We start from the raw sequence: 12,470 nt of genomic DNA on the forward strand, positions 1-12,470 counted from the left end.
ACCTGGCACTCAGTTCTCACCTATGGCTCCAAGAAGCACAGCAGCTATACCCCAATAAACGTCTCTCAGCAAACTGTCGAAACCAGACGGAATCAATAGGCCTCAAATCCAGTGAATTAAGAGGGTGTTCCCCCCAAGCATGTGAAGACTTCCCCCTGGGTGTAATGGATTGTAAAGAGGGAAAAAAAGGAAGGAGAACTACAGTGGAGGAAGGATTTGGATTGCAAGGGCCCAAATATACTGGCCAAAATAAAGGGAACTAAAAGCCTTCTCCCCCCTTCCAATCTGCTCCTGAGACCTGAGAGGTTCATTCCTTTGCTGTTCTTTAGTTCTCTGCAGGATCAGCTCCTTGCCCAGTATGTCCAAGGCTGCAGACTGAGCCAGACTGCAAGCAGGGAAACCTCATCCAGACAGGAGCCAGTTGATTTGCAAACTGTCTCCAGTTTGTTGTTAAAGCTCTCCTACAACTTGAACATTCCCCACTGTGACTCTAACAAATGTGACATACAGTCAGGGTCTGGGATGATGCACAGGGACCTTGGACTGGAGCCTCAGAACAGGGTTCTTTCCTGCTACCCAACTTCAGGGTCAGGATGTCATTCAGAAAGCAATCTGAGCAACCCCCAGGTCAGAGCTAGGACCATGAGGCAAAAACCTAGCTCACAGCAGTTCTTCTTAAAAACATGCAGCAAAGGACAAGTTTCTACCCAGATGCCCAACTAGCTGCTCCTACCTGCCCTCCTCCCCTCTCCCCCAGCTGTCCACGGTGACCACACTATGAAGCCTCTTGAGATCCCAGGAGCCACACTCTAATAACCATTGACCTTTGAAAGCCACAAAGGGCTGCGAATGGCTTACTGGTCCTAGAGTCCAAAAACCATCTCTGATATTTATTACCTATGTGACTTCTCACCTCCAGACCTCAGTTTCCCTATCTGTAAAATGAGAACTTGAGCAAAATGGCCTGAGTTCCCTTCTGTTTTTAGAGTTTATGTATGATTCCAAAATGCCAAAAGGACATCTGGTTTAGTTGAACCAAAGGACCTGAACTTATATCCTGGTTGCACAACCTATAATTGTAATGTAGATTTAGGACTGAAAGGGACCTTCAAGACTAACTTGTCTAACCTGATTTTAGCTAAGTTTCTCATAAGGCCAAGCTCTAAAATAGAGATCTCACTACAATTTGTTGTCTTTCTTACAGGAGACACCATCCCAGCCCTCTCGAGTGTCCTCTGTGACCCACTGACACTGGTCCCCTGGCTACCCTCCCCCATAACACTCTATCTCTTAGCTCTGAACATTTTCTCGACTATCCCCCACTCCTGGAATATTCTTGCTCTTTGTATCTACTTCTCTGGCTTTCTTCAAGTCCCAGCTAAAAGTCCACCTCCCTTTAATTTTAGTGACTTACTTCCACTGATTATTTCACATTTGTCCCATATATAACTTTTTTGTACGTAGCTGGTTCATACATAGCACACTGACCCCCACCCCCATTATTAGGCCATGAGGTCCTGGAAAACAGATACTGTCCTTCGCCCTTCGTTATGTCCCTAGTGATCAATATAATGTGTGGCACACAGGAAGCACTTAATAAATGTTTATTGACTGAATAACTTAGTAGTAAATGAAATGTGTTCAAATGAACTTCTGTCCAGAGGTAGGGGAATGGCCCAGACAGGGGTTCTTTTAGAAGGGAAAGGAACATGTCAGAAAAGAGAGTAAGGAACTAAAAAGATGCAGACTGACTAGAACCTTGGGCTGAACCCAAAGGGAAAATCCAGAAGAGATAAAGGGGCAGCTGAATGGCACAGTAGACAGAGTGCCAGGCCTGGAGTCACTCTTCTTCCCAATTCACATCCGGCCTAAGACATTTACTAGCTGTGTGACCCTGAGCAAGGCACTTAACTGTTTGTCTCAGTTTCCTTATCATTGTGTATCATTTTATAAAATGAACTGGAGAAGGAAATGGCAAACCACTCCAGTATCTTTGCCAAGAAAATCCCAAACGGGATCCCAAAATAAGACACAATTGCCGTGACTGAACAACAGCAATAGAGAAAGAAGAACAGAACTGAAATACTCTGCCCTGGTAGAGTTTAGTGCATTGAAGGAAACAACATGAACCATGTAAATATATACAGAATAAAGAGAGAATAATTTAGGCAGTAGGTAAAAGCACTAGCAGCTTCCTGGGGGATCAAGCAAGGCCCCTGGTAGATATTGAGACTAGTGCTGAGCTTTCAAGGAAACCAGGAATTTTAAGAAGTGAGAAGACTCATGGTAAACATGGGGGATAATCTGTGCAGAGGCATAAAAATGGGAGACAATGTTGTGTTTAAGAAAGAACAGGAAGGCCAGCTTCTCTGGCCTCTAGAGCACGTGAAGGGGAATAATGTATGATACCGCTAGAAATGTAGTTTGGAACAGGTTGCAAAAGGCCTTAAATGCCAAACAGAGGATTTTATATTTGGTCCTGGATATGAAGGGAACAACTGCAGTTTATTGAGTAGGGCAGTACCATGAGGAGCATGGGTTGGAGTGGGAAAAAAGACTTATAGTAGGGAGACTCAAGGACTTTATTTTAAAGAGTCTCAGGAAGGAAGGCCCTGATGAGGGCCTAAACTAAGGCAGCACCTATGTAGGGAGAGAGAAGGGGGTGGATGCAAGGGGGAAAAAATCAGGAAAAAGCATAACATCACGCCTCCCTAATCCCTTGAATGGAAGGAACGGGATAGGATAATGCCCTGAGCATAAACAGCCACTGGCAAAGCCATGCCAATTGAGGGCATCGCTCTGTGGTGGGGGAAGGGAGGAGACACCAAGCTGTCTGTGTCCTGGAGGATAGCAGAGAATCCTTTGCAAAAGCCAGGATCCCCACTGCACTGACTGTGGATTCTTAATCAAAACAATTTTTTTTCATAAGCAACAACAAAAGCAAGTCCTGCGCTCCTCATTTCACATCAGCCTGTGTCAAGGATTCTGCTCATTTAAGAATAATAGGATGCTAGAGCTGGGAGAAACCTTAGAGATCATCTAGTCAAAAAATCTTCAACATTCTACAGATGAAAAAATTGAGATTTATGGAAGCTGAAGAGTTGATTAGGTGATACAATGGATAGAATATTAGGCTTGGAGGTAGAAACTAATACTAGTTATATGGGTAAGTCAATCTCTCTCAGCCTCAGTTTCCCTATCTGTAAAATAGGAATAGCAACAGTACTTAAGGGGCAGCTAGGTGGCGCAGTGGGGAGAGCATCAGCCCTGGAGTCAGGAGGACCCGAGTTCAAATTTGGTCTCAGACACTTAACACTTCCTAGCTGTGGGACCCTGGGCAAGTCACTTAACTCCAATTGCCCCAACCAAAAGAAAAAAAAAAAAAAAAAAAAAGTACTTAAACTACCTCCAGTGTTGCGGATTAATGGAGCTAACATATACGAAATGTTTTGCAAACTTCAAACGGCTCTTTTTCGTTCCTATTTTCATTATATGACTGGCCCAGGATCTCACAGCTGGTAATGGCAGAGCCTTTTGATTGGCACACGGTGTTTTCTATCACTCCGCACTTTCTGTCACCTCCTCCAGTGCACTGACTATCCCGTCCCCCTTGGCCACCCAATGGTTAATTTGGTTTTCCCTGGTTGACAACAAACACCCCACCAAAACAGGCAACTATTTTTATCCCCGAATTAATCACAAAAGGCTAACGCTTCCACCTTCCCTGTGATTAAAAATTAGGAGACCAAATTCTATAGTGGTACAGGATAATAACCAATCCAGCTAGTGTGATGTATGAATAATGCATCTCTCGGCTGGCTGCTCCTCTCCCCTCCGCCGCCTCCCTCTCCCTCTCTTCTGCCCAAGTTTGAATGGAGAGGTAATGAGTTGCTCTCCTTCCGGTAAAGTTACAGCTGCGGAGAAGGACTGTTGATTTCTATTCAGCTTGATGGCCCTGTGCTTCCTCCCCCAGCCTCTCCTCCCGCTGCCTAGGCCCGCTCGCACACGCACCCCCCCCACGGCCCCCTCCGCACCCCTCACTCCCACCCTCACCCCCATCTGGTGTGTAATGAGCCGAGGGCCAATCAATAATGCATGCCTACATGAATAACCAGGATGATAACCACTTATTTGGGAAGATGTAATCAGGGCCCATTCTGAGTGTGAGTGAGAGTGTGTGTGTGTGTGTGTGTGTGTGTGTGTGTGTGTGTGTGTGTGTGTGTGTGTGTGTGTGTACATGAGCCTAATTTCTCCTTATCTCCCTGTCTCTGTTACCTCTAATTCAATAGACTGAAGCACAAGCAAATAGATATTGGGAAATGTTCCAAGAGAATTAAATAACCGAGGTGCTCTCTGGTGACCTGAGGCATGAGGACCAGGTCAGCCGGCACCCTCCGTAGGACTGGGGGGCTGCAGCATGACTCAGAAAGATTCCCACAAGAGACACTCGAGGCCTTTTAGGAGGCAGCAGAGACAAGGGGGACGCGGACAGCAGGGCGTCCAGAGACGGCATCGCCTTCTTCCTCCTACAATACCAGTTATGTAGGCCGAGACTACTGGGGCCTTACTAGCTCTCCTCTATCTCAGAGCCTGACTAGGACAAGAGCAGGCTCAGGTGGTGAACAAGGAGAATTAGTAAGAGCCCTTACGAAGTCTTTGTGAAAGGGTCAAGGCCGGTCGCTTTTCCCCCGTGGATCAGCTTGGAGAGGAGTGGGAAGAGGCCTTCTCTGCATCTTTGGGATGAAATTCCAGTTATTGAGAGCTAATCATTAGCTGCTTTGCACTCCCCCATTTATCTGAGCCCATAATCATCCTCCTTCCCCACCCTGAGCCATCTTGTGATCCTGGGGCTCTGACCAGCCCTGATCAGCCCTGGGAGGGCGAGCCAAGGATTAATGAGTGTTTAGCAAGCCCCCAAATGAAAGCCTGTGAGCCGTGTGGGGCCAGTGAATTGTCATTACTGCCGAGCCCCCGGGGCCCTGGCCGCCCCACCCAGAGAGGCCATCTGCACTGAGCTGTGGGACCACCCAGCAAGCCTCTGGCTGAAAAGAGAAAGAACTGGGAGGGGTTGGATGACCTCAAAAAGGCCAGGGAGAGAGACAAAAAGGAAGGGAATGTGAAAGAACAGGAGTTACTGATTTCATATTAGAATCACTGAGAGTATGCATTTTTTCATCCAAAATGTAAGGAGGAAGCCATTTAAAATTCAGTTATGGTGTCAGGATGTTTAGCCAGAGAGAAGAATCCTGGCTGGAGGCAGGAGGAGAGCTGGGATGACCCTGAGGGGGAGGGACTTCTGTTTAAGAATAATAGCCCAAGTGGACCCCCAGAGGACATCTACTGGAACCTTGGCAGTTTTCAATCGAGAAAACTAGAATTAGAGATTTGTCCAAGATCACACAGGGAGAAAGTGGCAGAGACAGTATTCAAAGTCCATTCTCCTGATTTCAGAGCCAGTGGTCTTTCCATTGTTTTATACTACCTCTCAGTGTCCAGTGGGCTCTGGGACAGAGCAATTATTGACAGAAGAAGGAAGGAAGGAAGGAAGGAAGGAAGGAAGGAAGGAAAGAAGGAAGGAAGGAAGGAAGGAAGGAAGGAAGGAAGGAAGGAAGGAAGGAAGGAAGGAAGGAAGGAAGGAAGGAAGGAAGGAAGGAAGGAAGGAAGGAAGGAAGGAAGGAAGGAAGGAAGGAAGGAAGGAAGGAAGGAAGGAAGGAAGGAAGGAAGGAAGGAAGGAAGGAGGGAGGGAAGGAGGGAGGGAAGGAGGGAGGGAAGGAGGGAGGGAAGGAAGGAAGGAAGGAAGGAAGGAAGGAAGGAAGGAAGGAAGGAAGGAAGGAAGGAAGGAGGGAGGGAAGGAAGGAGGGAGGGAAGGAAGGAAGGAAGGAAGGAAGGAAGGAAGGAAGGAAGGAAGGAAGGAAGGAAGGAGGGAAGGAGGGAGGGAAGGAGGGAGGGAAGGAGGGAGGGAAGGAAAGAAGGAAGGAAGGAGGGAAGGAGGGAGGGAAGGAGGGAGGGAAGGAGGGAGGGAAGGAGGGAGGGAGGGAGGGAAGGAAGGAAGGAGGGAGGGAAGGAAGGAAGGAAGGAAGGAAGGAAGGAAGGAAGGAAGGAAGGAAGGAAGGAAGGAAGGGAGGAAGGAAGGAAGGGAGGAAGGAAGGGAGGGAGGAATAGCAGCTTGTCTAGTGAAGAGCTATCAACTCCTATCCCCATGGTAACCTATGGTAACCAGGAGAGGGAGCCCCCTTTATGTTAAGCCAGTGCTACTGTCTTGTCATTCTAATGTACTCCAGGGATCAAAGGCTGCTGGCTACTTCCTAGGCCTCCAAAACAGACTACCCTCTGACTCCAGGGGAAGAAGCAAGGCAGTAAGAGCATGAAGGAAGGGAGGAGGCAGTACGGGAGAATTTGCACCATTTGTAAATTTTGCCCTTGCTGAGCATCTGCTTCCTCATCTCCAAAATGGAGATCAATCAGTTAACATGATTTATTAAGCACCTTCTATGTGCCAGGCATTGTTCTGGGCTCTTTGTGTACAGATAAAAGGAATGGAAACATCCCTACTCCCAATGCACATGAAAATACAAAAAGCTTCATCATTTTAAATAAATTTAATTTTTATATTTCAATTCAATTACTGTGAGGCTTTACTTAGCCTATTCTGACAAATCTGATCCACCAGAGAGCATACTCCTTGGCCAAACACCCCCCCCCCATCCAAGTCGATTAACAAGTTACAGCTTAGGCCCTGTGTTAGGTATTGGGGACATACCTCCTAAAGTAGCCCAACAGAGTGATGTTGTAGAAACCCACCACTGCTTTTCCTCCTACAGAGAAAGAAACCATGAAGCCCAAGGAAAATGCCACTTCTTGGCTTTTAAACTGACATCTATAATGGTTCTCTTCCTCAGTGCCTCCTGATGATCCAGTCATCCTGGGAGGACCAGTGATCAGCCTTCGTGCGGGAGACCCCCTCAACCTCACCTGCCATGCTGACAATGCGAAGCCCGCTGCCTCTATTATCTGGATGAGAAAAGGAGAGGTTATGAATGGGGCCACCTACTCCAAGGTGAGACATTGCATGGAAGAAGGTTGGGGGAGGGTAGCAGACATGGACTTTTCTCTCAGTCCACAAGATCCCAGAACGATAAAGGCGGGAAGGACCTCAGAAATGACAATACAAGCATAGAGCTAAATCTGGACCTCAGAGATCACCTTCTCCACCTCCTAATTTTATAGGTCAGGAATCTGAGATCCAGAAGGGACGGGATCTCTGGTGATCACGCGGGCAGCAGTAGAGAGCAGAGATACCTCAAACTCAGGTACCCTTCTCACTCTCTAACACCGACTCCCTCAGCCCGACATACTTTTCATCAGTGGTGGATTTTAGGTCTTATTGGCCGCTCCCATTCCTATTCCAAGAAGCTGAACTCTCAAAGTCAAAGCAATTCATCCTTTTTTAAGCTCCAGGATTGCCCTGCATTCAAAAATTGCCACACCAGGCCTGCTCCAGGCTCTCTTCACCCCCACCCACGCACCGGAGGATGGGTGATAAACATTTTCCCTCCAGCATAGTCCCAAGCCCAAGGCTCTGAGAACCAGCTTATTAGGAGATAAATCCTCCAGCTTGTCTTTCCATTTGGGAACCACCCAGCTGTATCATTAAACATGAAAATATGACAATGAGAATATTCCAATCAGATGAGGGCAGAGGGGAAGGAAGCAGACATTCTTCCCAGACTTGTCAGGTCCCGTTCCCTTCCTAAGCCCTAAGCAACAGCTGGGCTATAGCCCCAGAAAAGAAAAGATAGAACTCAACGGGATGCAGCAGAGGGCAGAAAGGGCTAAGGACAGCTGCCAAAAACTCACCCGACCTCCTGTCCCTCATTCCAAAGCCTGAAATTGGGATATCAAGTTCAACTCTGCAAATATTTACTGATTGCCTCCTCTCTGCCAAAGACACATGGGGAATACAGACTGCGAGGAAGCCTAAAGCTCTGAAAGGAATGCTGGATGAAGCTCAAACTCCTGTTTTCTGGGGGCTCACAGTTTTGTTGGGGAGACAAGATCATAAAGAAACTTTTAATCTTCCATCCAGTTACTTGTCCTTTCTTTTCCCCTCCCCCGTTTCAAGATTTACATTCCAACACTGCTGCCTCTTGTCTCTGCTAAAGCACCCAGCAGTGACTCTTACCAAAATGTCACATCTGTTTTCTGTAAGTGATGAAGAGTAGTCCTGGGAGCAGCCAAAAGTGGGGAAGGGAGAGGAGCTTCTCTGAGAAGGGGAGGAGCCCACCAGGAGGTCTCCCCAAAGAGCTAAATTAATAATGATATTAATGATAGTGGCCGTGATCCCTCCCTCGAGCTATTCAAGCACTTTATATTTTTCAAGGCAATATTTTTCTCAAAATGATGGATAAAGAGGGACCAGATGCTATTAATTTAGGCAGTGAGATGGCTGGACATGAAACCAGATACACTTGAGTTTCTGATCCTACCTCCGTCACTTACAAGCTGTATGACTGTGGACAAGTCACCTAATCTCTTTCAACCTACCTGTAAAATAAGTACAATAATAGCATTTACATTATAGGATTGTTGTGAGGAGCCAATGGGGTAATATATTGTAAAGGGGTTTGGAAACCTTTAGGGGCTATGTAAGCGCTAACTATTATTGTGATGGTGTATTTTCCAGATGATTAACCTAAGAGAGGTTAAATTGCTTACCTGCAGTCATACTGCTAGCTCATCCGAGCATCAAGATTGGAGCCTGGGTCTCCAAACCTTAAATAGACTGTTCTTTCTAACTGTTGCTAAAGAAAAGGAAGAAACTAAGGAGTTGAGAAATGTGATGTGAAAGGATTATATCTCATGAGGTTTATTTTGTGTTTAATATAATCATCTTTGTTATCACCTTATAGTACCTTTACTCCAAAATTATGTCTAAAATAAAATCTGAGCACGAAAGGGAGCCAGTCAGTCAATAAGCATTTCTTAAGCATCTCCTATGTTTCAGACACTGAGGGTAGTTACACACACACACATACACACACACACACACACACACACACACACACACACACACACACAGAGTCCCTGAGTCCAAGTCTTCTATGCTAGGCTCTCTCTCAAACACAGAAATTCCTAGATGATTGTCACTTATATTCTCCCCCTCACAAGTGTGCTGAAGTCAGCTCCAACCAACTTTACTGTTAAATTTTCAGTATAAGCATTTACGCCTTAGAAATTGGCAACACTAAGAATCCATGCTTGACTTATTCTTTTGTAGTTTATTTAGAAAGAGAGGGAGTAAATGTGAATAATGCAGATTAAACTGAATATATCATGCATACACTTTTCTATTTCAGAGAGTCAGTTGTTAAACATTTACCAGCATACCCTAGGCTCCTCTTGACCATGAATTAAGCCTTCCAGACATCCAGGTAAAAGATTTGTTGTTTTTGTTCGGTAGTTTTCAGTTGAATCTGATTCTTCACAATTCTATTTGGGGTTTTCTTGGCAAAGATACTGGAAGAACTCACGGTGTTCTTCTCTAGCTCATTTTACAGATGAGGAAACTGAAGCAAATAGAGTTAAGTAACTTGACCAGAATCACATAGCTAGTAAGTGTCTAAAGCCAGATTTGAACCCAGGAAAATGAGTCTTCCTGACTCTAGGCCTGGTATTCTGCCCACTGTGCCACCTAGCTGCCCCTAGGTGGTTATGGTTAAAAAAAAAAAAAAAAGCAAAATGACATGACCATGTTAGAGTAAAGTTACAGTGATCTGACTGTGACTGATCAGACCAAAACAAGCCCAGAATGCCCTACCAGAATTGGGCACAAATAGTCCATGTGAACATTGGGGTGGATTCTCTAATTTTGCACATCTTGCATTTCTTCTGAGCTACTTCAATTCTGCTTTGCTCAGAGTATACAGCACCTTCTCTGAGGAGAGCATGCCATGCTGGGCAGTCCTGTGCCAGTGTCTCCCATGTCACAGAACCATTTCTAAAGTTCTTAAGAGAGACCTTGAGAGTGTCCTTGTATTGCTTTTTCTGACTACCTTGTGAGTGCTTACCATGTGTGAGTTCTCCATAAAATAGTTTTTTAGACAAATTTATGTTTGGCATTCAAACTTTCTGCAGAAAAGGCAAAGAATAGAATCCAATAAATACTTATAAACACCAAGCTAGACACTAAAGCAATGGAAGCTACCCTTTCCCTAGTGGATAAAACTGGAAGAACGACATTTGAAAGCAATCATTTTCCTCTCCCTTGCTTTAAAGGTGTACTGCAATAAAAGTCCATTCAGCTAGAAGAGACAAAAAATCCTGTCAAGTGTACAGAGCTAGAATTCTTTTACCAAAAGAGGCTTTCCGGATAAAGCTTGTACTCAACTCAATCAGTAAGCATTGACTAAGCTGTACATGAGTAGCCACATGGTGCAGTGGATAAGAGTGCTGAGTCTGGAGTCAGCAAGAATTCAAATCCAGCTTCAGACATTTACAAGCTATGGAACTATGTGGCAAGTTGCTTAACCCTATTTGCCTCAGTTTCCTCATCTGTAAAACGAGCAAGAAGGAAATGGCAAACCACTCCAGTATCTCTGCCAGGAAAACGCCCAAAATGGCATCACAAAGAATCAGAAATAACAACAACTAAGTACGTCCACTACATCCAGCTCCCCACTGGATGCCATGGAATATTCCAAAAAATATGACATATCACCCGTCCTCTATTCCTCCTCCCACACAGCTGCCAGATTGGTATATCCAAAACACAGATCTGACCAAGTCATTCACTTTCCTGCTCAAGAAGCTCGATCAGATATCAATCCTTTTATCTGGCACTAAAAATCCTGCACAATCTGAGTTGAATTTCCCTTTCCAGACTGATTTTATATTTCTCTTCTTTGTTACCTCTATGTCCCAGACCCATATACTTTTCCCCATACCTGACATTTCCCATCCCCAAGCTTTTACTGTGTCCTGCCTTCCCCACCTCCATCATTTTCCAGCATTCACCTTCCTCATCTCTCCATCTTGAAATCTTCCTTTCAATGCTCATCTGAAGTACTTGCTACCTCTTAAAAGAAATCTTTCTAAATTTCCCCAATTGTTAGCGGCCTCCCTCAACCTGAAAATACTTTGTACAAATTTTGTATTAAATCATGGATGTACAAATTGTCTCTTCCCAATAGCACGTGATCTTCTCGAGAATAGGGGCCGTTTCGTTTTTGACTTTATATTCTCCATAATTTACACAGTGCCTGGCACATAATACATGATACTCCGAGAGTCTGATAAATTGAATTGAATTACGTCGACAAGGAGACATAAAAAGTTAACTGACAAAATCAGTCGTGACAAGAGATGTCTCAGGATGATCTGTGATGAGGCGACATGTAACTGACACATTAAAATGAAATAGAATTCAGAGAAAGGAGGAGAAACTCCACATTTCTCTTTCCCGGTCCTGGATTAATCTGGCCATGCAACTTTGGATTCGTTGGTTTTTCCCTCTTGTGCCTCTGAAGTGGGTGATTACACAGAAGAACATCAAAGACAGCGCTCCAAGTTCTTTGTGTTGCCTTTCCTTTCTTTGCCCCCTTCCTCCAGACAGCCAGCATGGTCAGGCTGTCTGAGAAGGAGCCTGCCCTTCCGTCCCATGTGGTCTGATCTGGCCTTCTGGGCCTTGAAGTTGGCAGTGGCATTATCATCTGAAATGCCAACAAATAAATAGATAAGAGAGTGGGAGGAGAGGTGATAGAAGAGGGTTTGATCTCCTTAGAAGGAGGAGGAAGAAATGCTTACTGAGCAGAGATACTGAAGCAAGAGCAAAGAGAAGAGAATATATGCTGAAGCACCTTCGGTTTGGATTGTGACCAAGCTATAATCCGAGGTCCAATTGGATCACCTCCTCAGGGCCAGACTCTCCCCATACCCCAAGCCCAGCTCAAGCTTTGGTCAAAAACTGGAGCTTCTGCTCACAAGCATAGGCTTTTCCAATCCATTATATACCATCAGAGGCTTAGGGCTGGAAAGGAGCTCTGAGCTTATGTAATGCAACCTCCAGTCCCATTTTACAGATGAAGAAACTAAGACCTAAAAAAGTAAAATATTTGGCCCAATATCACATAGGCAATAAGTAACAGCGCATAGAACACTGGGCCTCAGATACTTACTCAGCCTCAGTTACTTATTACGTATGTGACTCTGGGCAAGTCACTTCATGCTTTTTTGCCTCCGTTTGCTCATCTGTCAAAATGAGGTAGAGAAGGAAATGGCAAACCACGCCAGTATCTTGGCCAAGAAAACCCCAGATGAGGTCATGGAGCATCGGATGCGCCTGAGCTGCACCACACAGTAAGTGGCTGTGCAAGTAAGACTGCAGTGCCATTATACTTCAGCTGAGGAGACAGAACTAACACAAGTGAAATCATTAGCAAAACAATGAAACAAGGATCATAGCGGATATCCGT

The 12,470-nt window shown here is 45.2% G+C and overlaps 1 protein-coding gene across 1 annotated transcript in view; it reads left to right on the plus strand.

The window, feature by feature from the left end:
• Nucleotides 1-6,199: 6,199 nt before the first annotated feature.
• Nucleotides 6,200-12,470, plus strand: part of KIRREL3 (kirre like nephrin family adhesion molecule 3) — a 67,511-nt gene continuing 61,240 nt past the window's right edge. The window contains exons 1-2 of the mRNA XM_074302223.1: nucleotides 6,200-6,212; nucleotides 6,900-7,057. Of these exons, the coding sequence (XP_074158324.1) occupies nucleotides 6,200-6,212; nucleotides 6,900-7,057 (171 nt within the window). The remainder of the gene's footprint in view (nucleotides 6,213-6,899; nucleotides 7,058-12,470) is intronic.

This window comes from Sminthopsis crassicaudata, chromosome 3 (genome assembly GCF_048593235.1).
Source record: "Sminthopsis crassicaudata isolate SCR6 chromosome 3, ASM4859323v1, whole genome shotgun sequence".
Classification (NCBI taxonomy): domain Eukaryota; kingdom Metazoa; phylum Chordata; class Mammalia; order Dasyuromorphia; family Dasyuridae; genus Sminthopsis; species Sminthopsis crassicaudata.